The sequence below is a fragment of the Mustela erminea genome, chromosome 10 (genome assembly GCF_009829155.1).
Source record: "Mustela erminea isolate mMusErm1 chromosome 10, mMusErm1.Pri, whole genome shotgun sequence".
Classification (NCBI taxonomy): domain Eukaryota; kingdom Metazoa; phylum Chordata; class Mammalia; order Carnivora; family Mustelidae; genus Mustela; species Mustela erminea.
The window spans coordinates 93,887,677-93,915,066 of NC_045623.1; the positions used below are offsets into that span (position 1 = coordinate 93,887,677).

General features: G+C 59.8%; 1 protein-coding gene and 1 long non-coding RNA gene across 6 annotated transcripts in view; one reads left to right on the top strand and one right to left on the bottom strand.

Annotated features, from left to right (window-relative positions):
- The first annotated feature begins 1,753 nt into the window (after nucleotides 1–1,753).
- WNT4 (Wnt family member 4) lies at nucleotides 1,754–27,205 on the top strand. 3 transcript variants are annotated; one of them, XM_032303349.1, is made up of 5 exons: nucleotides 1,754–2,084; nucleotides 15,844–16,079; nucleotides 24,808–24,939; nucleotides 25,035–25,177; nucleotides 25,932–27,205. In XM_032303349.1, exons 1-5 carry the CDS (start codon nucleotides 2,008–2,010, stop codon nucleotides 26,298–26,300), a joined length of 957 nt encoding a protein of 318 aa, XP_032159240.1. In that variant the 5' UTR covers nucleotides 1,754–2,007; the 3' UTR covers nucleotides 26,301–27,205. The 3 variants fall into 3 exon arrangements, with proteins under 3 accessions (XP_032159240.1, XP_032159239.1, XP_032159238.1); XM_032303348.1 differs by having other exon boundaries at nucleotides 1,755–2,084; nucleotides 25,833–27,205; XM_032303347.1 differs by lacking the exon at nucleotides 1,754–2,084 and having other exon boundaries at nucleotides 15,560–16,079; nucleotides 25,833–27,205.
- LOC116567961 overlaps nucleotides 10,145–27,390 on the bottom strand; it is a 37,446-nt gene continuing 20,200 nt past the window's right edge. The window contains exons 2-5 of one of the 3 annotated variants that reach the window (XR_004276454.1): nucleotides 15,848–16,309; nucleotides 15,401–15,491; nucleotides 13,125–13,258; nucleotides 10,145–12,228 (exon numbers count right to left, since the gene is read on the bottom strand). This is a non-coding gene — a long non-coding RNA (uncharacterized LOC116567961). Of the gene's footprint in view, nucleotides 12,229–13,124; nucleotides 13,259–15,400; nucleotides 16,310–27,390 lie in introns of all 3 variants that reach the window. The other 2 variants (XR_004276453.1, XR_004276452.1) reach the window with 2 other exon arrangements.

Genomic DNA, 27,390 nt, shown 5'->3' on the forward strand with positions numbered 1-27,390 from the left:
TGGCTGGGTCTCTTCTGCAGATCCCTCCCACAGGCATGCCCAGTTCTGGGCCTGAGGGGTGGCGAAGGCACAGCTCTCCAAGGGAAGAGGAGGTGCAGACGGGCTTGCACATACTGGCTAAGAGGCTCACATGTGCAGGGCAGGCCCGAGGCAGATGTGGGAAAGAAGGGGTCTCCTCTTCCTGCACCACCAGGCTCTGCACAGGGTCCAATAGTCTGAGAATTCTACATTCAAAGCTGGCCTTCCTGGTTGCTGTGAAAGTGTACTTGTCAAGGTAGGAGACTAGAACATATTTTATTTCACATTTTGTTAGCTTGATTTATAAATTGCAAATATTTAGACATATGGTACACGAGCCTCCATCTGTACTCTTGTTCAGCCCCGTATATCCCCGCCACCTTCTGCCTACTCTCAACACCAAATGTTTACTGAGCCCTTCTTCTGTGCTGAGCCCCCAGAGACTCCACAGAGGGAAGGGCATCGTCCCAGCACCCAACCGCGACCATCCACATGGGAGCAAGCCTCATGTTCCTAAACAGGGAAGAGCACAGGGTGAGAGGTGAGGGTGGAGGCCTGGTCTGTTCCCAACCCCTAGGGAAGTGGGGCCCTTCCCTGCCCCTGCCTGGGCCTTGGTTTTCCCATTCAGACAAGAAGTCCTTCGCGCTCTGAGTAACTGAGAGACACAGAGTCAAATCCGGGACCCAGAGAGACCATGAGCTGGGAATGGGCAAATAAGACTTACCAGGAACCATGGTGTGGAACTGAGCACTCTGCCCTAGGGAGGTACCGTCACAGCCCTGTGGCACTTCATTCATTCATCGCACAAACACGGCAGTCACACCTGCTGTGCCAGGCACTGAGCTCTCCGAATCTGCCAGATATAGGAGGATAAACAGAACAAGCGCACATAAAACCAACACGCAAAGCAAGATTTGGTGAGGGTGCCAAAAAGAGACCTTCCCTAAGCTCCTTCTATCCTTGCAATCTCCCGCTCTTACGTCCATTTCCTGGATGAGAAAACAGAGGCCCAGAGATGTAAGGGGCTTGGTCAAGACCTTGCGGCTTAGAGCGCACCCAGAGCCTGAGGCTAGCCAGAAACGAGGTTTCGGATTCCCGCAGGCTCCGGCCACTGTCCCAAGCTGACCAAAGCTCGGGAGGCCGGGTCCAGCTCCCGGAAGGCTGGAGGGAGGTGAGCGCCAAGGAAAGGCTGGGCCAGAAGACGAGCCGGCCGGGAGGCAGGGAGGGGCCTGGCGGGGGGCGACCGGGTGGCCCGGGACTCCCGGGTGCGCAGCCCCGGGCGCCCGGAGCGCTAGCGGCTGGGTGCGCGCGAGCGGCAGCCGCGCTCGGGTGGGTCTGCCTCGGCCGGGCGGGGGTCAGGCTTCGAGGCGCCGGCGGGGGGCGAGGCGGGGCAGCAAGGGCGGTGCTGCAGTGCCCGAAGCGGCGGGCTGGGGGAGCTGTGCCCGCCTGTCCCCAAGGCCCGGGCTGGGACCGGGCAGCTGGGTGGCCGCGCCTCTAGCCCGGCCGCACTAGGCGGCGCGCAGCCAGGCGTGCCTGGAGCGGGCTCCGGCCCTGAGTCCTCCCGGGCGCCCGGCCGGGGAGGCCCCCGGAGAAGCCCAGTCCCGCGGGCCAAGGCGGCCGCTACCGCGGTCGCTCCGGCCCGCCCCCGGGGGGTGTCCCGGGCCGCTGGGCCCGCCCAGGTAACCCCATCCTCGGCCCGCCCCTGGCCCGCCCCCCCGGCCGCCCGCCCGCCCGCCTCCGCCGCCGCCGCTGCCGCCGCCGCCGCATCCCGGCTCTGGGGCGGCGCTGACAGTCTGGTCCGCGCCGGGCAGCGGGCGCAGCAGCGGGCAGGGCTGACGGCAGGCACGGAGGCAGAGCCCCGCCGCGCGCGCCCCGGCCCGCGCCCTGCGCCGTGCCCCAGCCCGCCCGCGGGGCGCCCACCTGCCGCCCCGACGGGAGGCCCCCCGCGGTCGGAGCCGCTGCCCGGGGCCGGGCGCCCGCGGCGGCACCATGAGTCCCCGCTCGTGCCTGCGTTCGCTGCGCCTCCTGGTCTTCGCTGTCTTCTCGGCCGCCGCGAGCAACTGGCTGTAAGTCGGGCCGGGACCCGGCTGGGCCGGGCGGGGCGGGGCGGGGCAGGCCCCGGGGGCAGCCGGCCGGTGCCAGGCGGCGCGGGGCAGCGGGCGCGGGGGCGCCCGGCAGGTGTCTTGGCGGCGGGACGCGAGGCTCGCTCGCCCTCTCCGCTGCCGCCGCCACGGCCCGGGCCTCCCTCTGGGCACCCCTCCTGTCCGGGTGCGGCTCCCAGCCCAGAGGCGTCAGGGGTGGCGGCGGCGTCCGCACCCATAGGCGGACTGGGGCGCCCGAGAGCGCGAGGGGCGCGAGCGCGGGGCGGCGGCCGGGGTGGGGTGCGCGGCTCCGGGCGCACCCCGGGCTCGGCTGACAGGTCGCGGAGGAAGCCCATTACGGGGAAGGACTCTGGCTCATAATAGCAGGTTAATCCCGGGAAGTCCAGGAGCGAGCTCCCCGCGCCGAGCTGCGCGTCGCTGCGGGCTGGGCTGGAGGCGTGCAGGGACCTGTTTCTGCTTGGGGGGCGGGAGCCAGGGATAGAAGGAAGGAAGGGACGAGGACACCCGGCCTCGGAGAGTCCGCGGCGGGCTCTGGCCTTGTTTCCCTGGGGCGGGAAGAAACTCCTCCCAGCACTTGAAGAGGACAACAACCCACCACCTCCCTGTGTCTCACCTAAGGAGAGAGGGGTGGTGACCACCGGTGACCTGTCTGCTTCTCCTTTGCAGGCCCTGGCTCAGGGGACTCCCTGGGAAAGGACAGAAGATTCACTGGGGGTGGGGGGGTGTCTTAGGCGGAGGGAGGGGGATCCAAAGGGATGAGCTTTGGTGAGTGGATGAGCAGGAAAGCAGGAAGACTCTAAGTCCTTCTGCATCGCCCCCCATCAGTGAGGGTTCCCCAGGCCCCAGGCTTAACCCTGGCCCCAGTCCCTTCTGCCCAGAGCTCTGCCCCCATCCGCTGTGGGCAGCCAGTGGGGAGCCAAGCTCCAATATTGATCTGAAAAGCATGAGGTGGGAAGGGGGATAGCCAACAGTGTAGCTGGGGTTTCCATGGAGACAGCAGGAGAGGAAAAAATTCTCTCTGCATCAAGACTAAAGAACAAATATCTCCCATGAAATTGCCCTGAGTGTCCAATGGCTGTTGCTATGAGCTCACTGTGGCCAGCCGGGTCCCTGCAGGCTGGAAGGAGTGTGTTCCTCGGGGTCAGAGCCCCCCAGGGCTGGGGGGACGGAGGTGATGTAGAACTCTCCCAGCTGTTGGGAGAGCGAGCGACTCCCAGGCAGCCCAAAGTGGCCGTGGAGCTTGTGTTTTTCTTGGAGCCTTAATTTGATTAACACTTCAGGGGCAGTGGCAAAGTGTGCAAAAACCAGGGCACCACCCCTCCCCCCCCAATGACACCCGCAGGCCATCCTTCTGAGCAAGGACGAGGTCACCGAGCTGAGGAAAGGAGCTGATTCGGATTCGGGGTTGGGGGTTGGGGGGGATCTGGGGCTGACCCTTGAAAGCAGGCGTTCAGAGTCAGGGTCTCCAAAGGGAGCGTGAGCATCAGAAAGAACACGGATGAGGTGTGACCCCCCAAGCACCATGGGCTAGGAAAAGGAGAAAGAAGTGGCAGCTCCAGACTCCAACCCAGGTCTTCAGAGAAGAGAGCAACATCCACAGTGAAACGTCCTTCAAAGGCACCGAGGGTTTGAGCTCCTTTCACAGATGAGGAAACTGAGGCCCCAGGAGGGGAAGCTACTGACCCAAACTCAGAGCGGAGACCTGAACCCAGGTGCTGATTCCCAGACAGTGACATACCCGCTTCCCTGAAGCCGTCCCCAAGTTGAGCCGGTGTGGCCTAGGTGGTATCATCACCCACCCCACATCTAAGCCCAAAATCCCATCCGGAGAGGCAGCCCCAGTTTGGGTCACGCCAACCATGGGGAATTCCAACAGCTCAGTTCTCGGGCTTGCGTCGCCGGGTTGCGGGGGGTGATGAGGAGGGGCGGCCCCGGAGGGAGAAGAGAGGTTGGCAAACCTGTTCTCTGCAGTGGTGATGGTTCAGGTTGCCACGAAGCAGGACTCTGGGTGACCCTGCTCACTTCTGCTCCACCCCAGGCTCTGAGCCAAGGGTCTCTGCACAGCCCGAGACAGGAAGAATGAGGGGCTTCCCGGGACCCCTACCAAACCAGAGAGACAGTGATGGAGAAGCAATCTCTGGGCACACTCCAAGACCGGATCATTTGCCTTATAATTAGCAGCCTTCATCCCTGGGACAGGGACTGAGCCGGCTCAGAGGGAACTAAGCATCACAGCCTGGCCTTTAAGGACCTTGGGGTCTGGATAAAAAGCAAAACAAAACCACAGATGGGTGGGACAGTGTGCAAGCTACCGCCATCAGAGGAAGCGTTCAGTGTGAGCCGGAGCAGTCACAGAGGGGACTTGGCCTAAAGGTGGCAGAATCATGACAATAATAGTCATCATTATAATAACTCCCACTGTACTCTCTAAACAAATCATCTGAATCCCCGTCCACAGATGGGAAGATGGGAGAATCACAAAGGTCATCACCCAAAGTCACCTAGCTAGTAAACAGCAGGGGCGTCTGACCCAAAAGCTGCCTCTAGAAGGAAAAGCTTTGGGCAGGCAGACGTCCATCCCGGCACGGTAGCGGGCATTACCTTTTCCTGCGTGAGTCACCATGGAGGTCTGGCCCTGAGAGGATGGCGGGCAGTGTTCTCAGCGGGGGCGTGCTTGGGTGTCCATCCCCATTCTAGTACCTGCCGTTAGACTTCAGTCCAGGGTCAGCCGGCTGGCCGGTTGCAGGAGACGGTGCTGTCTGTTGTCTCAGAAGGGCGGGTGGCCTGGCGGGGAGGCCAGGTGTCCCGCTGCGTGCAGCTGTTGGGCAGGACGGAGCCTGGAGCTGGGAGGGCTCCGCAGCCTGAGGCCTGGGCAAGCCCAGAGAAGCTGGAAGCTGTTGATTAGACTTGTGTCTGGCACCCCGGGCGAGCTGACAGCTTGCGGCAGCTCCTACCGCCGACGGGGGGATGGATGCATGAGAACAGTCCGTCGGTGGAAGGCCCGGCTCTGCCACAGCTGGCCTCAGAAATAACCCTGAACATTTCCTCCGACACAAGTTGTGCTGGGAGTTGAGAGGCTGGGGTTCCAGTCGCTGCTCTGTCCCCCGCCCCAGGCTGGCTGGTTCTGGATAAGCCTCTCTGACTCCCTGGGCCCCAGCCTCAGCACGTTTCTCTGGACTCCCAGTGGAAGTACCAGGGAGAGTCAGGGAATAGATCAGCTAGGGTTTCATGACTGTCGATTTCCTGAAGGAAGGCAGCAGTGCGCTGGGCCAGGGCCCCAGCAGAGACCCCCGATGAGGGTGAGGTAGTCTCCAAGAGAGCCCGCAGTTCCATCCCTGGTCTATCCCTGACTGGCTGAGTGACCACGGACAGGTTCCTTAACCTCTCTGAGCCTCGGGTTCTTCCTCTGTTTAAGTGGCGCCCACCCCTGGGCAGTTGGGAGGCAAGCGTGAACACACACGTAGAGCGGCCCAGTGCCCTGTCAGGCACGCCGTTGGAAGTGGCCCCCACGGCTGCCACTGGAAACTGAGGGTCGCTATTGCGGTGATGGGGAAACCATGTCCTTGTTTACAGGGATGACAGAGAGAACGGGCCTTCAGGGCGCTGCTCCCAAGCCCTGTGTACCGCAAACCGTTCTGTGGGGATCCTGCACTCTCACACAGGCCACCTCCCTGCTCTTCAACCGGGGCCCCTGCCCGGGCCTCAGAGAGCCAGGGACGTCCAGCCCAGCAGATCCTGGTGGCCAGAGAGTGTCGTCTAGACACGCCCTTCAGGGCGGTTTGGTGGCATCTCACCTTCACTGGATCTCACTCCCCACAGGTGTGCGTCTCCGGCCCCAGCTCCTGTGTGCCTACGTGCCCAGCAATGAGGTGGAGGGAGTGACCCCCTTGACCGTGGGCACAGTGAGGCCTGGCGCTCTGGGTGCAATTCACTGAGCCACGGATGGGCAGAGTCTGCCCAGATGTGCAGTGTTGGGCCCCACAGGTAAAGATGTGGCCCATCTCCCCCAGGAAGTGTCCCCCAACCTCCAACTGCAAAGGGTCCCTTCCTCTCTTCTAAAGAGTAAACCCCACTTCTTGGAGCTCCTCCCCTCGCTCTGGGCATCAGACCAGTCACCAACACGTCCCTTCGTAGTTGGCACCAGGATCTCCTGAACAGCTCCGTTGATATTTGGGGCCCTTCCTGCGCATTGCAGAATGTTCCGCAGCATCCGGCCTCTACCTGTCAGATGCCAGGAGCTCGCCCGGGTGCTCTAGACAGAGCCAAACGTCCCCTGTGGGGAAAGATTACCTCTCGTTGAGAGTCAGGTTTACGAAGCACTTTCACACCCATGACCCTATTAGAACCCCATAACCTCTCCCTGCTTTTGGAGGAGTCTGTATTCTTTGCAGCCCCATTTCAGAGACCCAGAGGTGCGGTGACTCCCCCAAGGACATTATGCAAATCAGAAGCAGAACTTGAACTTGACTTGCTCTCACATGTCCCTATCTCCTGGTGCTTATCCCCCGCCTAGAAGACTGTTTCATATTATATATAACCATGGTCCAATAGCATGGCTCGTACTTCCATGAGGTTATAAACACCTGAAAGCCAAGGTTGTGGCCCGGATGGCTCTCAGAGTCCCTGTGCCCGCTTGGGTCTGACAGATCCAGTGCTCAGTCAGTACCTGATGGCAAAAGGAGAGAAGGGATTGTTCACTCTAGAGGGCTTTAAGTTTTTGCCAAAGGGTGCCCCATCTTCAAGATCTCAGGTAGAAGAGAAGCTTCACTCTACAACCCATGAGTCTCAGGTGATGCTAAGAGGGGCAGAAGTGGGTGTCGGGACGTAGGGCTGTCACCCATAGGGCTGCTGCTCTGGAGACCCTCAGCTCCCCTGCCAGGTGCACCCCCTGGAGCCTGGCTAAGCCCTTTCTCCCCCTCACCCTCCGTGGCAGGGCCCTGAGCCCAGGCTCTGCCCGAGGGGTTTACTCAGTGGCGGTAACCACCCAGCTGTCTGCTGTGGCCTGACTTTCTTCCCTCAGCCCTGGATTAGCAGTTGAGCAACGCAGCAAACATCTGACAAGACAGTGTTCCCCAAACCTGTTGAAACTCGCCCAATTCGGGCCCTGTGGGTGCGTTTGCAAAGCTGAGCATTTACACCAAGCCTCCTTTTCTTGTTCCTCCCTCTGGGAAGAAGGGCTTGGCCTGAGCCAACGGGGCACGGGGTTGGCGGGGGAGCCACGGAAGGGGGTGGCAGCTGCCCACTGTCGGCCCCTCCGGTCACCCCTGCTACAGAGGAGCTCAGTGCAGCCGCCACCCGTTTGTTCAGCAAGCTCAGCTGGAAGGTAAAGCCGGGACCCCACGGTTGCAGTCCAGATGTCCTCACAAGTTGCCAGCTTTTATCTCTGAGTTCCGAACTGCGTCTTCTGTGATTCAGCCAAACCCAGGAGAAGGCTCGCCCCCTGCTGTGACCCCACCGGCTCCCCCCTTTCCCCAGCCAAACCCTCTCCACCTCCCCCATCTCCTGGCAAACTTGAAACCAAACTATGTTCCAAAAGTTCCCCTGACCAAGTCGTGACCCCCGCCGCCGTGGAGGGGACCTGGTCTGAGCTGAGAGGGGAGGAAGGTGGGTAGGAGGCGGGACGGATGTGATCAGAGTGGGAAGGAGCCTCCCTACAGCCAGCCGCTCACAGCCCACAAGGGCAATCTGGAGAGGCCCCTTAGAAGCAGTGGGAAATTTCCAGGGAAACTCCAGGGGCCTCTTCTGCAGCGACTCCTGGATGGGCTTTTCAGACCCTCTTTCTCCCTCTGTTTGCACACAGGACCTCTCATGGCAGGGTTGGATTCCAAGAATCCTTCCCCGAGGCCTGGCAATACGGAGGTACTGCTCTTGAGTCAGGGAGGCCCAGAAGTCCTGGCACCCCAGGCACAGAGGACCAAGTCAAGGCCTTCAGAGTTCAGAGGGTCTCTGGAGATTATCTGTTCAACCCCTTCCAGCGACACTGAAACTCTAAGCAGGGCCATGCCTGGTCAGCCCCTTTCAGTCCTGTCAAGTGCTCACTTGTGGAGACTGACCCGGCCAGGCACCGTGCTAGGGACGTGGGGTCACACAGCACATTCGTGCTAGAGCTGGAACTCCAGGCTAGGTCTCCTGACCGTCCTCCCAGAACTTTCCCTGCAGCCCCACACCCTCACCAGTCATCCTCTGTGGGAGGTTATGAGCAATGGAGCAAGGAAGGAACCAAAGCTGTCCTTGCTGCCTCGTTGGGATAAGGGTGACGGTTTGACCACAGGCTCATCCGGGATGAGGCCTTCAGAAGGGACCCACCAAAGCCAAGGAACTCACTGGAAGCCTGGAGCCACCAGAGCCTGAGCCCCACTCTAGGAAGCCAGCGCCCGACCTGGACAGCTCAGCTGGGGATTTAGCCGCTCCTCCTGGCTCCTGCCCCGTGGGCTCCCGCAGCCGGGCTAGCGAGGACCGTTCAGTGGTTCAGTGGCTCTGGGGACAAGATCTAGGTGGGTCTTTGCAAGGGAGAAGCTCTCCATGGCCAAATGAGGGGGCAAGGAAAGGTCAGGAAGAGCCCGAAATTTGACACCCACTCACCCCCACCATCACACCTGCCCCACGGAGAGAAGGGAAAGTCTCACGTCTAGGCGCAGCTCTGGGGCCATCCGGGCTCAGGTCTGAGTGCCTACGTCCTGGGCCTGAGTCAGTCACCCACTGCCCAGGAACACATACTGTGAGATGGGAGAGGGGCCCCCACACAGGAAGGGGGGCCACGGAGCCCTCGGGAATGACATGGAGGGAGCTGGGGCACCAGAGTGCAGGAAGTAATGGAAGCTGGAAGCAAAAGGATTTTTAAAATGGGGTTGCAAGGACTTCTGAAGATCAGGAGCAAAAGAACTAGGGATGCCAGGAGACAGGGAGAAGGGGGAAGAGTGGCCTGAGCTACAGGAGTGGGGGCTTGAGCTCCAGAAAAGGTCTTCATTCCCCTGAACTGAGGAAAGGTCCTTGGGACCTGAGCCAAGCATCGAGGACTCCAGAGTCCTGCCGGGGCTGCGGAGAAGATAGAGGGGAACTGCCCCCAGCACCCCACAACCACCGTGACTACGAGGCCGGCCCCTCCTCCCCGGCTGCCCCTCCTGGGGTCCCAGGCCAGTGGCAGCCACTCCTTCCATGGGCCCAGAGGTTGCTGAGACCATGGGCCCGCATACCATCGAGGCAGCCCCGCAGCCACTGAGACACCTCCCTCCCGAGTACCCCTTGCTCCTGAGAGCAGGGCAGACGCCTTTGCAGTGGCCCAGGGACTACAGCAGGACTCAGCAATAGAAGAATGAAGCCACCTTCCTCAAATCACAGTCATTGCCAAAACGTCAGGCCCTGGGTACCTCGGGCCATCTCCGGGTCCTGATCTGCAAGCCTGGGCGTAGGAGCCAGAATGACCTGATGGGCTGCGTGGCCTCAAACACATGCCTCCCGGAATCCGAATCACGGAGGGGGTGCCACGCTCCCAGCCAAGCCCACAGCTGCACCAAGGAAGTATTCACACAGGTGACTGCTCTCTGAGAGGCGCAGGCGGCAGGGACATCCAGTCCCTCCTGCCTAGTCAGCCTCGTCCTGCAAAGGGCTTCCAAGTTCCCCGGGCACAGCAAGCCTGTTCTGGGCCCCACTGTCCCAGCCTCTGATTCCCTAACAGCACCTTATCCCCCATCCCACCTCTCGGACTTCTGGTCCCTGGAGGGTCCGTCCGAGGGGCCAAGTGGCTGGCACACATCCTCTAGCTCTGCAGGCTCCGTCAGGAGATTCCGTCCAAGCTCTGCAGTCGGGGTGGGGCCTGAAGCGACCCCCCTTTTCCAGTGGAAGCATGTCCTTCCCTCAGACTGGCGAATCCAGGTCTAGGGGCGTGGAGGGAGCTGAGCCAAAGAAGATCAATGAGCAGGACGGATCTGCAGTCCAGCAGGGGCCCCAGCTCAAGGGACTGGGAAGGGGCTTCCAGGCAGTAGTCCTGATGAGGACGGTGATGATGAGGGTAAACGTCTCAGCGATGGCCATCTGACCACATAATAAGGTTGCCCACAGGGGAGCAGTGTCTGCTGTGTGAACCCTTAATCTGCTGAAGCGTCCTGAAGCGAGACCGATTATTCTCCCCATTCTACAGAGGAAGACCCTGAGGCTCATAGATGCTCACTGACTTGCCTCCAGGAACACAGCCGGGATCCTGACCGCCATCTCTCTTGCACAGTGCGCCACCCTGCGGGACGTGCGGAAGGATAGGTCTCCAGGACGGGGCCACGTTGGGGAGTGGGCAGCCTGATTCGGAGACCAGGCGTGCAGAAGTATCCGAAGGCCCAAGGAGAGTTAAGGGGTGTGGTGACGACCTGCAGAAGCGGGCACTGGCCACCCCCAGGGAGAACGCGGTCCCAGGTGGGGTTTGTGGCACGCGTGCCTTCGCCCGGCCTGTCTCCCCAGGAGGCTCGCCGTTGGGCAGCCGCTGCGGCTCCTTCCGGCTCCTCCTCCCGCCTGCTTGGCCTCCTTCCTCCCGGGTGTCCCAGGCACTGCCACTCCTGAGAAGGCTCTAAATGTGGCCCGGGCAGGCAGGGAGGCCAGAGGGAGGGGGCAGAGAGGCCTGGGCTGGCGTCCCAGCCCCCACCTGGACACCCGCAGGGCCAGGACCCACGACACTGATCTGCTTGGCCTCCCAAACACCCCAGCTATTTCCCGTCCCCTCTCCTCTGGACGCGCAGAATGAGAGCTGGAGAGCAGTCAGAGAAGTGCGGATTTTCCTCTAGGAATTTGTATATTTTTTTAAAAAAGCAAGCAAACCTGGAAAAGCTTGGGACAAGCCCAGCTAATTTTAGTTTCTAATGAAAACAGCAGGTGGCTGAGAGGATCTGATCTCCCTGGCAGGGCCAGGGCCCTCCAGCCTTGCAAGGCTGCGGCACGGGCCGGCGGGGACGGCCTCCTGGGAGAAGCCTGCAGGACCTGCAGCCCCCCGGGTGAGGAGATGGGGGCACGAGCTGGCTGGCAGCGGCAGCCGGGGTGGCCCGGGCTGCTGGGGTAACCTGATCGATGGCAGGGCTGCGGCGAGAGTCCTGGGCGGCTGGGGCAGCAGGTGGCAGATTGCTAAGCCTGGACTCAGCAGTGGCAGGAAGAAGCCTAAATTGGGGCAAGGCAACCCGAACGAGAGAAGAGGCAGAGATGGTTGAGGCCCTCCACAGGCCTGGCTCTCCAGCTCTCCAGAAATGGCTTGTGCAGCCAACATCCGAGCCCAGCCCAGCTCCAGGGTCATCGAGGGGCACACATGTCTCTGGGGGAAAGGCTGAGCCACCTTAGGATGCAGGGAAGGGAATCCTGAGGCCTCCAGGACCAGTTGTGCCTGACCCCTGACCCTCTCCAAGCCCACTGCAGGGCGGGAGGCAAAGGCAGCTCCCAACATACTCCCTCACCCCTGCCCTTCCGTACCCTGAGTACTCTGCCAGAGGGGGACAGAGCCGTCCGTCACACCGCAGGCATTGACTGAACTCCTTCTGTGTGCCTCGCCTGTGCCGGACAATGAGGAGGCCATGGGCTGGACAAACACTGAAGGTAGTGTCAGCCCCCCAGCCGTCAGACAGGGCAGACTCACAACCGAGATACAGGGGAGACAGAGCTCCGTGTCACTCACTGGCTGTGTGACTTTGGGTGAGACCCTCCACCTCTCTGGGCCTCAGTTCGCTCCTCTGTAACATGAGGCTAGGCACCCAAACCCGAACCAGATACCCAGACAAGCAGCGCAGGCAAGGGCTTGGGGTCCCAGGTCTGTCCACCCCATTCCCAGCTGCATGTCCGGTCGTACCCGCCAGCCCTTCCCGGGCGAGACCAGGGATCTGACAGAATCGGGTGGGGTGGAGCTGTGCCTCCTGTGGCATGGAAGGGGACAGCTGTTGAGCCAGATGAAGGCAGGGGCCGGCAGAGGGGGTGGGGGGGGTGGCTCGGGTGCCGGCCATGGGGCAGGCACGCTTCTCAGCTGAAGAGGGTTCTCGGCTTCTTCCTGGAAGCTGTCTTGGTGACTCACGGCCGTGGCAGCCCACAGCTCCCCTACAGCCCTGTTACTGTGATTTCAGGCCGCCTCCCCTTGCGGAGTCCGGACCTAGGAGAGAGCGGTGGGCAGTGCCTGGGGTGGACTCCATTTCTCACTCATCGATAGGGGCTCCGTCTACCAGCCCGGCCGGGTGCCCCCCACCAAGGCCATTGAGGCTTGGACAGCTCCCTTTCCCAGTCTGTAGAAGGAGGACTGCCCCTCAGACAGTGGGAAAGGCCACACAGACCCGCCAGGTTATGGTCCCCACGAAAACAGGCTCCGAGTAGGCAGGGACTTGCCCAAGGTCACACTGTGGGCTGGTGGCTCCGCCAGGCCTCCCCAGCCTGCTTCCCCTGCCCTTGAACACCTCCCTTCACCAGGAGCCAGGAGCCCGTACAGCCTGACCTGGCCCCTTGGCAGGATGCAGAGGGGACAGGGGCTGAGATGGGTACAGGCCAGCTCTGTACCCCCGTGTCGCTCAGGGAATAGGGGCCCCCATCCTTATCCAAGACGTCAGGCCTGGGCCTGAGCATGGAAGGATCCAACTTGAGGCCCAACTCCTTGTCCCCTCACTCACGGCCTCCCAAGTATGGACCTGGCCCCTGGCCAGTCGCTGGGCTCTTGGCGCCCCCTGCAGGCCAAGAGCACCAGGCGGGACTAGCTCCACAGGGGGGACCGCCCTTTCTTCAGCTGGCCCAGGCAAGAGGAGCACCCAAACAGGGCTGAAGAGCCAAGTTTGCCCCCTTCCTGTCCAGATGCAGTCTCCCTGCGCCCCTCAACCATCTTCCCACCTTTGTCTCCCCCCTGGGAGGCTCAGGCTTCTGCCCCGACCCTACCAGTCTCTGTGCCTCCCCTAGAGGGGACATGGTAGAGAAGACGGGGAGGTCTCCCAGGAGGCAGGGAATTTGGGGAGAGGAAGGGAAGGTTGGACTGCCTCAGCCCAAGACCACCCACCTCCTACTCACCTGTGCTGCCAGGGAAGGGGGGGCTCCTCCTGGTCACACCTGCTGTGTGCCCGGCTCAGAGCCAGCTGCCTCAGCCACGTGGAATTGCTTTCTCTCACGGCGGTGCTCTGGGAGAGGATCCATGCTCGCCACTTCTAGATAAAGAAAGCTAGACTCAGGCCCCACAACTGGGGTGTTGGGGGAGGGGAGCTGATGCCACCGGGAGGAGGAACAGGGGTCCCAGAATCACATCTCTCTCGGGGGTAGAAGGAGGCATCACGGGTGGTTAGCCAAGAGCTTCCCCTAAAGTGCCATCCAGGACCAGCCTGGCTTCCCAGCTGCCCCTGGGGACGTGCGAAAAGCCCAGGTGCCCACCCAGCCCCACCTGGAGGGAGACCCAGGCCCCTGCGTTTTCAGCAAACCCCGCACATTGGCCCCGTCAGATCTGAGCGCCATTCCTCTGGTCCAGCCCACATGTCTGACAAACAGAATCCACCCGCCGCTCAAACACGCCCCAGTGGGGAGGGAAGCCCCGCTACCAGCGGGCAGACCACGGGCTGCACCTTGACCAGCACCCTGAGGTTGAGCAAACCCAGCTCCCAGCAGCTTCTGCCCATAGAGCTCAGGTCTAGTCCTCGAGCCGCTTAAAACAATGTTGGGTCAGGGTGCCTGGGTGGCTCAATGGGTTACAGCCTCTGCCTTCAGCTCAGGTCATGATCTCAGGGTCCTGGGATCGAGCCCCATGTCGGGCTCTCTGCTCCGAAGGGAGCCTGCTTCCTCCCCTCTCTCTCTCTGCCTGCCTTTCTGCCTACTTGTGATTTCTCTCTCTCTGTCAAATGGATAAAATCTTTAAAAAAAAAAAAAAAACAACGTTGGGTCTAGCACAGGCTGTGAAACCAGGCAAAACCAGGTTCAAGTCCTGGCTCCACCTCTTACTAGCTGAATGACCTTGGGCACAAGGCAAGCTACTTAATCTGTCTGTTCCTCAGTGTCCTCCTCTGTAAAATGGGAGTCCATTGCCTCGCTGAGGGGATAAATGCAATAATGTAAGTAAAGTGCTTAGCCTGGTCCGAAGTTCCATCAAAGTGAGCGATGCTTAGGATCATTGTCATTAAAATGCGCCGTATCTTGTGGGGCTTTCTGAGAACTTCTCTCTTTGTTCTCCATTCATTCGTTTCATTCAGCGAACAAATGGCCAGTTCCTGCCCCCGTGCCTCGGACCCCTGGTCAGACCGTCTTTCACACACGGGACACCTTTTGCTCTGATAACAGTTCCGTGACTTAGCCAGAACCAGGGGTAACCTCCCTACGTTACAGATGAGAAAACTAAGTCCCGGAGGGTGGTGGCCTTCCCCTTTGGACAAGAAATTCGTGCAGCTTACCTTATAGGAGCAACAGCATCTCTACCCCCTACTCCGGAAAGCTCCCCCCGTCCCAGTCCAGGGTTGTTAGCCAAGTTATGGGGGAGGAGGGGTGAGGAGGAGGGGAGAGGCTGGTTCGCTATAGAGACCGGGACAGCTGGATACTTGCACTCTTTGGCCAAGGATGCTAGTGGAGGGGGGGACAGGCTGAGGGCCTGTGGTTAGAACCCAGTCGTAGGCTTGTTGGACCTGGCCTTCAATCTAGATCTGCCCTCACAAGTCAGGTGACCCTTCACCTATCCGAGACATAGCTGGCACTTAGTAGGTATTCAGCTAATGCATATCTCTTTCCCTTGAGGGGGACGGCTCCTTCCTGACAGGGCCTTTCCCCAGCTCTGCTCCCCTCCTGCTGAGCATTCTTGCGTCTTGCTTCCTGCTCCCTTGCGTTCTGGCCCAGGCCACACAGGGTCTGTCCTCACACGCGGCAGAGCCTGGCCCTCAACCCACCAGGGAGGACAGGCAGGAGGAAGGCCCATGGGGCTTGAAGGGGTTCACAGCTCAGCTTTGGCACTTGCTGTCTGTGTCACCCTCTTAGCCTTCATGCTGGAATCTGTAAAATGGGCATAATAATTACCACCTCATAGACTGGGGGCGAGGATGCAGCAGGAAGCAGTGACGGCCACTGTGCGTGGCACATAGTGGGTGTTCAATGAACAGCTGTGGTCTCTCCTGTCCAGAGCCCCCTGCTCCCCGTAGGCCTGGTCCCAGAGCCCTCGGACGTGCATTACCTAGCTTGTGTCCTTGTCATAACCCCGTGAGGTGGAACCAGCATTGGTGCCCCATCTCCGGGCTGTTAAAAACTCAAGGGGATGAGGGAAGAGCATAGCACAGTGTTTTTTAAGCCCTCCTCCCCCGCCACCATCCCTGTGCTAGTACCCGGCTGTAGCCCCGATGCTGGCCTCCATCTGGTACCCGAGAATGCTGCCGGCCATGGCTTGGGCTGGGCTTAGGTGGCCAGGATCCTTGCCTGGAGGTGGGGAGAGAGAGACACACCAGGGGAGTGGTCTCAGCCTCGCAGTCAGAGGGACATAACAGGGTCAGAGCCCCAGGGTCATGCTGGGGTGGAGGTTCTGTTGGTGTCCCTCCTGGTGCCTAGCCTGCTTTGGTGGAGGCAGAGGCTTTCTTATGCAAGGAGCATTCCCTCTTTGGCCCCAAGAGCCAGGCAGGGGAGCCTGTCTCCGGATCCAGAGAGAAGTCACTGCCAGGACCGGTCAGTGGGATGAGTTGGTTCCCGGAGACCTGGGCTGGGCACAGCCCGGTCCCGGCAGTGGCAAGAGAAGGCGGCCACAGGGCACTCCACCCCACCGCCTCCTCCCCAGGTACCTAGCCAAGCTGTCCTCGGTGGGGAGCATCTCGGAGGAGGAGACATGCGAGAAGCTCAAGGGCCTGATCCAGAGGCAGGTACAGATGTGCAAGCGGAACCTGGAGGTGATGGACTCGGTGCGCCGCGGCGCTCAGCTGGCCATCGAGGAGTGCCAGTACCAGTTCCGGAACCGGCGCTGGAACTGCTCCACGCTCGACTCCCTGCCCGTCTTCGGCAAGGTGGTGACGCAAGGTGAGGGAGGGGCTCGTGGGAGGGGCAGGGGTGGGCAGCTCCCTGGCAGGGGGGACAGATGCTCGGGAGCCGGCTGTCATTGAGCAAGCTGAACCAGCGCGTGGCTGGAGCCAGGGCATACGTTGCAGGTGGGGACTGGGGTGGGAAGGCCAGCGCGGGGTGTGCTGTTCCTTGTGGGTGCAGGTCTCTCTCGTCCATAGTGCTTCCGTCCCCAAGCTGCCATCCCCATTCTACCAAGGAAGAAACCGAGGCTCAGGCAGGGAGAAGGATGGATTGGCCCAGAGCTTCTCAGAGAGTGAACCTGGGGCTCCAGACCTCCCAACCCCATGCTGCTTTGACGTTGACCCCTGGCCTCCTGGGTGGAGGCCATGTGGACAGCCTTACCATGCCCGGCTCTGAGACCAAGCAAGAGCCGCAACCCACTTCTGTCCTCCTGGAAGCAGTCAAGTCAAGCCCAGGAGGGGCAGGAGCTTCCACACCCATAACACAAACTAGGGACCGGACCCCGTTTTAAGTAAATGCGAAGTCCTCTGGCCTTGGAGATGGGCTTCCACATTGCAAATGAAGAAACTGAGGCACATGGAGGTTCAGTAACTTGCCCAAGGTCAGAGAACTAGCAAGTGGCAGAGTCGGGGCTGGGGCCCATGCAGGCCAGTTCCAGGGTCCTGCTGTCACCCATAATGAGAAGATGCCGTGATGGGGGGTCAGCCTCAGGAACACGAGGGTAGACTTCTCCCCTGCCAGGGCTGGGTGCTCGGAGAGAGCTTTGCTAAGAAGTTAGGCCCTCCGCTGAGATGAGAAATATGAGAAGGCATTAAGCCAGAGGAAGGTGGACAGGGCAGAAGGAACGTTCTGTGCAACTGGAAGGCTCCTTGAGAGGTCACTGGGTCAATCTGCTGCCCTCGAGGAAGGGCTGTAAACCAGCTGCCTCTTTTTCTACTTCCTGAGCATGAAACTGACACTCCGGAGCTACTAACCATCCACGGGGCCCTTTGACTCACCAGGCAGCAGGAGGGCATTGCCTGGGCCAACCTTTGTCTTGGCACCTGTGGCCCTGGATAGCCAGGGCTGCTGGGCTCGTGGCAAACCGTTTGGATGTTGTTGGAAACCAACTGTGATTGAAATTTGGAAGCAATTCTCCAGGGAGCTGGCAGAAGCCAAAAAGGCACCATCATGCTTGGCATTACTGAATATTGCTACTCCGGGGAAGCAGCAGAGACCCAGCAAATAGCCTGGTAATGGAGGATCTCCCCGGGACAATGGTGCTACTGCCAGAGCCTGGGGGCCACTGTTCGACGAGGCCCAAATACTAGGCTTAAACTGCAGACTCTAAGCACAGGAAGGCCCGTGTTTGGAGTTTTAGGGGCACACATCGTTCCCTGTGCCAGGCCCTGTCACAGCCCCTGTGCCTTTGCACGTGCTGTTGCCTCCACCCTAAATATTCACCCCTCTTTCTCTGCCAGCTCAACGCTTCCCTCCCCCCAGCTTCTCCCTACCTCCTACAACTTGGCAGTTGCTTTTTCCTCTGGGCTCTGAAGCTCTTTGCTCATGCTGGGGTTCGTTTTTTTTTTTTTTTTTTCCGGGTTTCTTGGTAATTTCTTGTTTTGATATAATTTCAAACTTACAGGAAATTTACCAAAAAAATTCTTTCACCTGTAGGTGATACATTTCTTTTTGTATTGAGGTATAATTTGTATACAACTTTATATTCTTTTGAAGCATACAGCATAATGACTCCACATTTGCATATATTACAAAATGATCACCACACATAATGACACATCTTTTTTCTTACGATGGGAATTTTTAAGATCTACTTTCTTTGCAAGTTTCACATGTGCAACATGGGACTATCAGCCATAGACCCCATGCTGCACATGACGTCCTCATGACCTACTTATTTTGTCACTGAAGTTTGTACCTTTTGACGCCCCTCAGCCATCTCACCCACCTCCTCACCCCCACCGTCGGCCACCCCAGTACGTTCTCTCCGTTATGTATGTTGGTTTTTCCTGTGATGAATTCCCATACTACTCTTGACCTAGATTGACCAACTGTCCACATTTTAACCCATCTGCCTTATCAATTTCTCTCTCCCTCCCCCTTAATACACACACACACACACACACACACACATGCATGCCTAACATGCTCACATAACTTTCATTACACCTTTTGCTTTTTATTTTTATTTTGAGAGAGAGAGGGAGCGAGTGTGCAGGTGCACAGGGTGGCGGGAGGGGCAGAGGGAGAGGGAAAGAGAGAATCTCAAGCAGACTTCATACCTAGTGCAGAGCCCAATGTGGGGCTTGATCTCACGACCTGAGCTATAATCTAGAGTTGGACGCTTAACTGACTAAGTCACCCAGGCACCCCTCATTACATCTTTTAGACTGAACTATAATGCCTGTCCCTTCCCCCGCTCCCTATCCCTAAAGCATGAGCCCTTCCCATGGCAAGGTGTTGTCTTATTTACCTGTTTCCCAGTATATGGTAGAGCCTGGCATGGAGGAGACAGTCAATGGATGTCATTCAGGGGGAGCAAGTCAGGGCAAGGACTCAAAGGGGCAAAGAAAGGGAGGCATGGGGTCCACACTGGCCCGAAGCAGGGGGAGAACCCCATGGAGAAGTGCCTTCTTCACTGGTGTCAGCAGCACGACCAAGGAAGGGCCTACCCTTGGCTCAGCAAGTTTGGGAACACTGAGAATTAACCCTACCAGGCTTGGCTGACACCTGGTCCAGACTAAAGTCTGAGTGGCTTGGTCGAGCATCCAGCCTCCTTGGGGCCAAGTCAGGCACCCACCCACCAGGCCGGAGGCACCAGGCAGACACCAGGCCTGTCTGGAGGCGGGGTCTGAGCTCTTTGCGCTCATCCATCTCTGTACTCTTGCATTTGGAAGTGTTAATTTGTCTCCGCTGAGCAAGAGGGACTTGGCCATCAGCAGGTGCTGCTCTCGGAAGGTTCGGGGCTCAGGAGGCAGCTGCGGGAAGGGCAAGGGCGGGGTGACCTTGGGCGAGTGGTGTTATCCCGAGCCACAGCGCGCAGGCCCGTCACAGAGATGAGCACGTGTGCTTACCTTATAGGGCCCGTCGGGAAGGTCCCATGACACCCTGTGGCAGCACTTAGGGTACGCCCTGACCCAAGAAGAGCCCTTCTCCTCACCAGCTGCTGGCACTGGGGAAAGCCACAATGGCAGCAGCCAGGCTGGGCAGGCCCTTTGCGAGGCCACCAGCTTTTGGGGTGATGGCAAGGGTGAGCTTGGGTTGGTGCCCACATTCATGAGCTGTCTGGCTGGGGTCGTAGCCTCAGACATGGAGGAGGCCCAGGAGACGCGTCATCCCTTGGACAAGAAAAGGAACCCCATTCGTTGACAGCCCGCTGTGTGCTATCTGGCATCAGATCACCCTCACAACAACTGGATGTGTGGTGGTGTCCCCCACTTTACCACCAAGAAGGGAGGCTCAGCAAGCAGAGGGTGGTGACACACCCACCCAGCTCCAGGACCTGCCAACTCTTGGCTCTGAGATCTCAGACAAGGTCCATCAAGGAGCTCCCAGGGACAGAATGTCTCTGGGATGAGTGATGGTGTCTCCTAGCCTCAGCATCTTCCCCGTAAAGTGGGGACGATCCCAGGACCCACTTCCTAGGATTCCCATCAGCCAGAGATGGTGCCTCTTAAGGGCTGGTTGACTCCCCAGAGCCCCCCAAGGCTGACATTGCCTGAGGTCTCCCAGCCTCCAGCCCTGCACACTAAGACCCCCAGCAGCAGAGGTCACCCTGCTCCTGGCCAACTAAGGGGAGATGGATGTGAGCTTACGGTCACCAATGAGGACAGTGTGTGACTGAGGGCCGAACTGTATGCTCTCGGCTAAAAATCTAGGAGAAACTGGAGGCAGCCAAGAATGGGGTCAGGTGGCAGTTCTTGCTGAGCAGGGGTTAAGGACCGGATGTGAGATGTCCTCTGTATATTTTAGTCATGCTTTGTCCCAGAGCCTAGCGCAGCATCTACACAGAGTAGGTAACTGATGAATACGTGTTGATGGGAAGGTGAAGCCCTGTAGAGCCTGGCAGTTTCAAGGTCATGCGCAGGCCATACTGGGTTCCCAGAGCAGGCCGGCCGGCGCACGGCCGGGCGAGCTAGGGAAGGCGGTGCAAACCCTTTTCCCTCCATCTGCGGCAGTGCCGGGACTCTGCGGGCCTCCTCCCATCCCATTCTGTGACCTTGACAGAGGCCTGTCCTGGGAGAGGGTATTTGATGAGCCCTCAGACCCTCTGGCCTCTGGCTGCCATGGTTGGGAGGTGATGCAGTGCACTGGACAAAGCAAGGTGAGGATTCAAACCCAGGACCGCCTTCCCGCCCGTGTGTCTAACGTCGCCTAGACTCCTTACTGCCTGTAACATCAGACTGGATTTAAGATGTGAAGGCTTTCTGGTCTGAGGCTGTGACTTACCAAAACCTCTGCTCTCACCTTGACCCCCAGTCCTGGCACCATGGTGGGCCCCATGAGGGTGGGAACAGGCCTTCCTTCCGGGTGACCTTCAGAGCCAGTCTTTTGGGGTCATCAAGTTAGTTCCAGGTAGGCTGGGGTGGGTTCCCAGAGACATTCTGTCCCTGGGAGCTCCTTGAGGACAAACCCACCTCAGTATCCCTGGTGCAGAGCATCGGTCCTGACTCCCAGCGGGCAATCAGCAAATGTCTGGCAAGGGAGCAAGCAAGTCACGTCCCTGCCCTAAGGAAGCTCTCAGCCCGAAGGCAAACATGCAGTCAACCACCTGACCCTCAGAGGGTCAGTGCCCTAGGACATCTGTGAGCAGGTGAATAAAATGGCATTAATCACAACGATAATCACAAAATAGGTCTCGAGTGCCCATTATGTGCCAGGGACTAGACTAAGCACATTCTGTACTTCACCTCTTTGGAGTCCCATGGCCGCCTCTTGAGGTCAGTACCATCAGCCCCATTCTATGGACAAGGAAACTGAAATCACACCCCTAGAAAGTGGCTGAGCGAGGAGCTCGAAGGCCTACGGGCTGAGCATCTAGACCCTTTCCCAGCACTCACCTGTGTCAAGGGCCGCTCTGTGCGCAGCCCTATGCTGGGTGCTGGGCAGGCAAAGGAGAAGAAGGGGGGCAGGCCGACCCTGGGAGCTTCCAGTCTGGCTGCAAGACACTTAGAAGACGAGACCTGCAGCCGGATTCTGGTCCCAAGGCAGGCAGGCCGGCAAGCACACGGGCAGCCCTGGGAGTCCAAGACGGTGGGCAGGGGGGTGGGCGAAGTGCGGGCCTGGCCTGCCTGGGCAGCGCTCTCTTGCCCTGTTAGAGTGGAGACAATGAGGCTCACAGAGGACAGTCTCGCCACTATTAAGAGTCTTAATGGACTCTTTCCCCTGTCCTACATGGTCTCTTAAATCCCAAGAGACTTCCTAGAGGTGGTTTCGAGGAAAGGTGAGCTTTTGCAGCTAAGAGAAACAACGGAAACTGGGAAGGCAGGCTGGGAGCGTGGAAGGGGAAAGGACCGGGACATTGTCCTCAGAGACCAGTGCCTGTCTTGCCCCATCTGCTAGGACTCCCGCTGGGTCTGCTTTGGAAACACTGAGTTATGCTTGAACGGCCCTTTCACCAGGATATCTGCCTGGTGCCCAGGGGATCACTGTGCCCGCGGCTTCCTTTCCAGTCCAACTCAGCACCCACGGCTTCTCCTCCCAACTTCCCGCTCAAATGTCCTTCCTTCCAACATCTGGGAGAGACGTCGCACATGATGGGCTCAGAAGGCTATGGGCCTGGAGTCAGACAGCCTTCAGTTCCTGTTCCCACTTAGCTGCTGACCAGCTAAGGGACCCTGGACAGGCCACGGAGCCTCACTGCTTCCTCCACAGAGCAGAGCTGGAGAGAGCCGGGTGCTAAGTTGTCGAGAGCCACGGACAGCACATGGAAAGGCCCTGGCACTCAGGAGGCCCTCAGAAAGGGTAGCTACTCCTGGGTCCCCAGGACAACCCTGAGTTCCCAGCCCTGGGCCACCTTCGCACTTTGGGAAAATGGCCCTGAGGTGAGACCCAGAGGGTGCACGTTGGAGCCAGGGGAGTAGGAAGAAAGGAGCTGGCTGTCGGTTGTGGCAAATGGCTTTTATGGAAGAGGCAGGAGGTGGCAGAGGCGGCTGGCACCTTCGAGAGTTCTGCCTGTCTCTGATGTCCCCGGAGGACAAAGCCAGGTCTGTCTCTGGTGCAGCTAGAACAGGCGAGCCTCCGCAGCTCTCTTCCACAACACATGGGGCCTCCCTCTGCTACGCCTGCAGGCGTGCCACTGGCCCCTTCTATCTCTGCCAGGTGCCCCTAGTGAGCGAGGCTCCAGCCTGGGCACCCAGGCAGAAGGGAGGGACCCAGGAAGGGCCACAGCCCTGGAGTTGAAGGGCTGGACCCAGAGCTGGAAAACGCTGCCAGAGCCACTGTTGTGGGCCTTTGGGGGCATGGTGGTATGGCCACATTCTCCGGGCCTTCTGGGGCCTCCTGTGCTGAGCCCAGGCCAACTGCTCACCATCCCCCAGGGAGGAGCCCACAAAACGGACCAGGCTTTGTCTACAGCACGAGATTCAGGGTGGACCTAAGAAAGCCCTTCTTGGCTTCACACACAGGAGGTGGGAAGAGATGCCCTGCATGTAGACAATGTCAAGGGTGAAAGTTGCCTGAGTTAGAATACCAGTCCCATGATTTACTTTTCCTGGCTCGGTACTGTTGGTCCAGTTGCTTCACCTCTCAGTGCCTCAGTTTCCTCGTCTATAAAACGAGAACTAAGTTCCTACCCCGTTGGGTTGGTGTGCAGAGTATTTAAGTGACGTACAGTGCTCAGGCCGTGCCCAGCACAGAGGGAGCGCTCTGCAAGCCTTCGCTCTTGCCATTCACATTTTCCTTCCAGAATCTCTTCCTTCAGGCCCACTCCCAAGCAGAGAAAACCGTAGTGTCCTGTTCCCGAGACCAGGGCAAGGGCAACCTGGAGTCCCAGTAGATGGCCGCTGGTCTGGGGAATAAGGCAAACTCACAGGGAGCCTTGCACACCAGGGCTACCAGAACTCAGGGGACACAGGGGAGATGAGCCCAGGGATCGGGAGGACCAGGGGCTGCCTGAAAGCCCAGAGAAACAGAAGTAAGGACCACACCCAGCCAAGAGTTGGGGCCACCCGATCAGTCCCTATCTCCCGCCTGCCCTTCCCCCCTTAGTCTTTGGGGCAAAGATTTGTGCTTGTTCAGGCCTGGAAATACCAGAAATACCAGAAACTAAAGTCGTCCCTCTTTGGGCAGCCACAGCACAAAACCAACCAACATGATCCTGCTACTAACCTCGATTAACTTGGAGAGGATTCCATCCCAGGCTGTCGAGGCCCGGGCGGCTCCTCCAGCCAAGGCCCCTGATGCTGGCCCAAAATGGCCAAGCCAGGGCAGAGGGAGGGCAGTGGAGAGTAGGTGGGGGGCCGTAGCCCCAGCTCAAGGGCTGAACAGGGAACAGGGCGTCCTGAGCCATTGGGGCCCGAGCTGTCCCCCATCCCAGGGCTCGGCTTCTGCTGCCCGTCCACAGACACGGGCACAGAGGAGGTGATTGTTTCCATCTGACCACGGCAACTGCTCCCAGGGGCAGCCGAGAGCACAGGCCTGGGTGTCACAGTGGTAATTGCCAACCACGGGGCCAAACCCTGCCCCCCTCCACTCCTGCGGACAGACACTCCAGCAAGAGACAGGAGGACAGTCACGGGCACACAGAGGCCCTCACAGGGCCTAGAAGAGGAGCAGGGCCTGTCTGGTCACACACCCAGCCAGCCATGTGCACATGCACTACACACACACACACACACACACACATACACCACCCACAGCCCCAGAAAGAGGCTCCACAGCAGCTACACCCCGAGACACAGTTCCTAGGAGGATAAAAACACCCATTCAGGCAGGGGAGGAGGGCAGGCACCAAAATAGAACCGCCAAGAAGTCACAGCACAGAAGGGGAAGAGCAGGGATAGAGGCGGACAGACCCACGTTTGGGTCCTGGTGTTATCACTTCCTTGCTGGGTGCCTGGGACCAAATCACATCCCCTCCCCAAACTGGCATTTCACCATCTGTGAAATGGACATAAGTAAGGCTCCCGGCAGCAGAGGACACCCTCTCCTCAGCACTGGTCATGGTTAACAGTGGGGGCTGCTGCCGTGACAACAGACCCTCAGGAAGGTGTCAGGAAGCAACACGGCCTCAGCAGAAAAGGGCTGGGCCACGGCGAGATTGCAGGGGACCCCCTCAGAGCGCCGGGGGCCAGTTGGGGGGTCAGCAGGAAACGAGCAGAGGTTTCAGAGAAAACCAGAGCTGGGCTGGCGGCCGGGCTCTGCTCTCCAGCCTTGGTAAGTCAGCTCACCTCCCGAGCCTGTCTTGTCTCCCGTGTGGTGACGCTAACAGCACTCATCTCCCGGAGAGCTAGTGAGAACAGTGTCCCCTGGTAGGTAAGAGCACTGAAGCTGGACTGCGCTGTGTGAGCCCAGAGGAGGGGACTCATCCGAGAGGGAGATAGCGTGGCACTGCGGGGGCGGAGGCAGCGCTGGAGGGCGGCGAGCGACCCGATGGTTGGTCTGGGCGGGACCAGGGCAGCGGCTGGGGGCACCTCCTGGGCTCCCGTGGACCACTCCCCTTGACCAAGGAGGGTGCGGGGCAGAGCACTGAGACCCAGCCCTGCCCTCCCTCTGCCTCCCACAGGGACTCGGGAGGCGGCCTTCGTGTACGCCATCTCTTCGGCAGGTGTGGCCTTTGCAGTGACACGGGCGTGCAGCAGTGGGGAGCTGGAGAAGTGTGGCTGTGACCGGACGGTGCATGGGGTCAGCCCGCAGGGTGAGTGTCGGAGGGGGAAGGGGGCGAGTGGCGGGCAAGGACCTGGGCCCTGCCCGCCACTCACTGCGGCCACGGTGCACCCCCCACCCCCGCAGGCTTCCAGTGGTCAGGATGCTCGGACAACATCGCCTACGGCGTGGCCTTCTCCCAGTCCTTCGTGGACGTGCGGGAGAGAAGTAAGGGGGCGTCGTCCAGCCGCGCCCTCATGAACCTCCACAACAACGAGGCTGGCAGGAAGGTAGTGCAGCACATCCCCTGCCACCATCACCGCCAGGGCAAGGGCAGTCTCTGCAGGACCCCCCCGCACACTCCACCGCCCCCGTGCACCACACGGAACACCTGCTCAGGCTCCCACCAGCACCAGCACCCCCCGTGGGCCAGCGGGTTAGGGGCGGCGGGTGGGGAAGCGGCCAGGTGGGCAGGGATCACAGAGCAGTATGTGCCCCTGACACGCCCACCCACAAGTCTGTGTCCACACACACACCCTTTCGAAGCAGCAGAGCTAGGATGTGAACGTGGTGCCAACACAGACCCCGTGCCTCCTCCACACATCCTCCCCACGGCTCCTGGGCAGCTTCAGTGCAGCCGTGCTCTCCCCCACGTTGCCACTGGTCACTCACTGTCCTTTGTAACTAGACCCTCTGAAATGCTTCTCCTCCGTCTGCACCAAGTGCCCCAAGGGCAGGGACAGTGTCTTCAACTGTCCCCAACCCAGCTTACTGGCCCACCCCGGTGTACAGCAGGTTCTGTTGGATGCACGACAGTCAACCTTTCTCCAATTCTGTGGCACTTCCCCCACTCCCCAGCCCCGCCAGCGGCACCCCCACCGCCGTGGCCCCTCCCCAACCCCTTCCATCTCCTGATGGGCCCTCTCCCCTCCCCGCCCCCTGCAGGCTATCCTGACACACATGCGGGTGGAGTGCAAGTGCCACGGGGTGTCGGGCTCCTGTGAGGTAAAGACGTGCTGGCGAGCCGTGCCGCCCTTCCGCCAGGTGGGCCACGCACTGAAGGAGAAGTTCGACGGCGCCACCGAGGTGGAGCCGCGCCGCGTGGGCTCCTCCAGGGCGCTGGTGCCACGCAACGCGCAGTTCAAGCCGCACACGGATGAGGACCTGGTGTATTTAGAGCCCAGCCCAGACTTCTGCGAGCAGGACATGCGCAGTGGCGTGCTGGGCACGCGGGGCCGCACGTGCAACAAGACGTCCAAGGCCATCGACGGCTGCGAGCTGCTGTGCTGCGGCCGCGGCTTCCACACGGCACAGGTGGAGCTGGCCGAGCGCTGCAGCTGCAAGTTCCACTGGTGCTGCTTCGTCAAGTGCCGCCAGTGCCAGCGGCTGGTGGAGCTGCACACGTGCCGGTGACCGCGGCACCCGCACCCACCTCGCGGCCCAGGGAAGGCCGGTAATTTAAAAAGTCCCCCTGCACCTACCCCAAAAGATACTGGTTGTATTTTTTGTTTTGGTTTGGTTTTTGGGTCCTCATGTTATTTATTACTGAAAGCAGGCAGACGGCCCCGAGCGCACCAGCCAGGGCCTCTCTGAAGCCTGGGCCTCTGTGGCTGCTACTGACCAAAGGGACCTTTGCTCATGCCTCTGGCTGTCCACATGTGGCCACTGCTGACCACTCGGGTGCTATCCGTATTTGTTTTCCTACTTGCAGACTTCAGCTGGGTGACAAGGAGTGTCTGCACATGCCGACTTACCCTGCCATCTCGGGAAGGAGGTGGCCCTAAGACAGGGGGAAACCAGTGCCATCTTGATGGAAGCTGTACCCCTATACACACACCTGGCCCCTGGCAGCTTCGGCCTGGTAGCCCTGTCTCTCGAGTCCCCTGGAAAAGGGCAGGTGCCAGCTCAAGGGCAAAGGGTTCGCTTCGACCCTCCATGAGCAGCTGGAGGTCAGTCTCTGTGGGAACTTCCAGGCAGGAAGAGCAGGTGAGACAAGGGCCAGAGAAGGCTCCAGTCGTGCCCTGGAGCCCAGCCCACGCAGCCTCCCCATCAAAGAGGGGAAGCTACCGGTCCCGGGTCCTTCCCAGGCACCAGCTGTCATCCTGGATCAGAGGTCCCAGCTGGGCCTCTGCAGGGACACCTCTATGTGTGTCTCCTCACGGTGCCGCTCCTCTGTGAGAGGAAGAATGGAGATCACACACACACAGGAACCAGCCAGTTAAAAAGCCCTTTCCCACCCATTACTTCCCTCACTGAACCACATTTCCTAAGTAAATACTATGTTCTAGGCCCTATCCTGGGCCAGCTCATAGGGTGATCACAATAGTCCTGGGATGTGCAAAGACAAACATGCTTGTGCCCATCTCACGGCATTGGGGACAACACTCAGCCAGGTCCCAGAGCAAGCTGGCTGCAGAGGCACAGCCAGAAGAGAGCCCTGAAGCCAAGGAACTGCAGGTCTCCTTGGGTCTGAGCCTTGGGGAGCGGGCACCAGCTAGAGAAG

Excerpts from the sequence above, each read along its gene's own strand:
- WNT4 (XM_032303347.1), top strand. The coding sequence starts at position 15,578 with ATGCTGGGGTGGAGGTTCTGTTGGTGTCCCTCCTGGTGCCTAGCCTGC. Across the intron at positions 16,080-24,807 it reads CGGCAAGGTGGTGACGCAAG|GGACTCGGGAGGCGGCCTTC; the intron begins GTGAGGGAGGGG and ends TGCCTCCCACAG. Across the intron at positions 24,940-25,034 it reads GCATGGGGTCAGCCCGCAGG|GCTTCCAGTGGTCAGGATGC; the intron begins GTGAGTGTCGGA and ends CCACCCCCGCAG.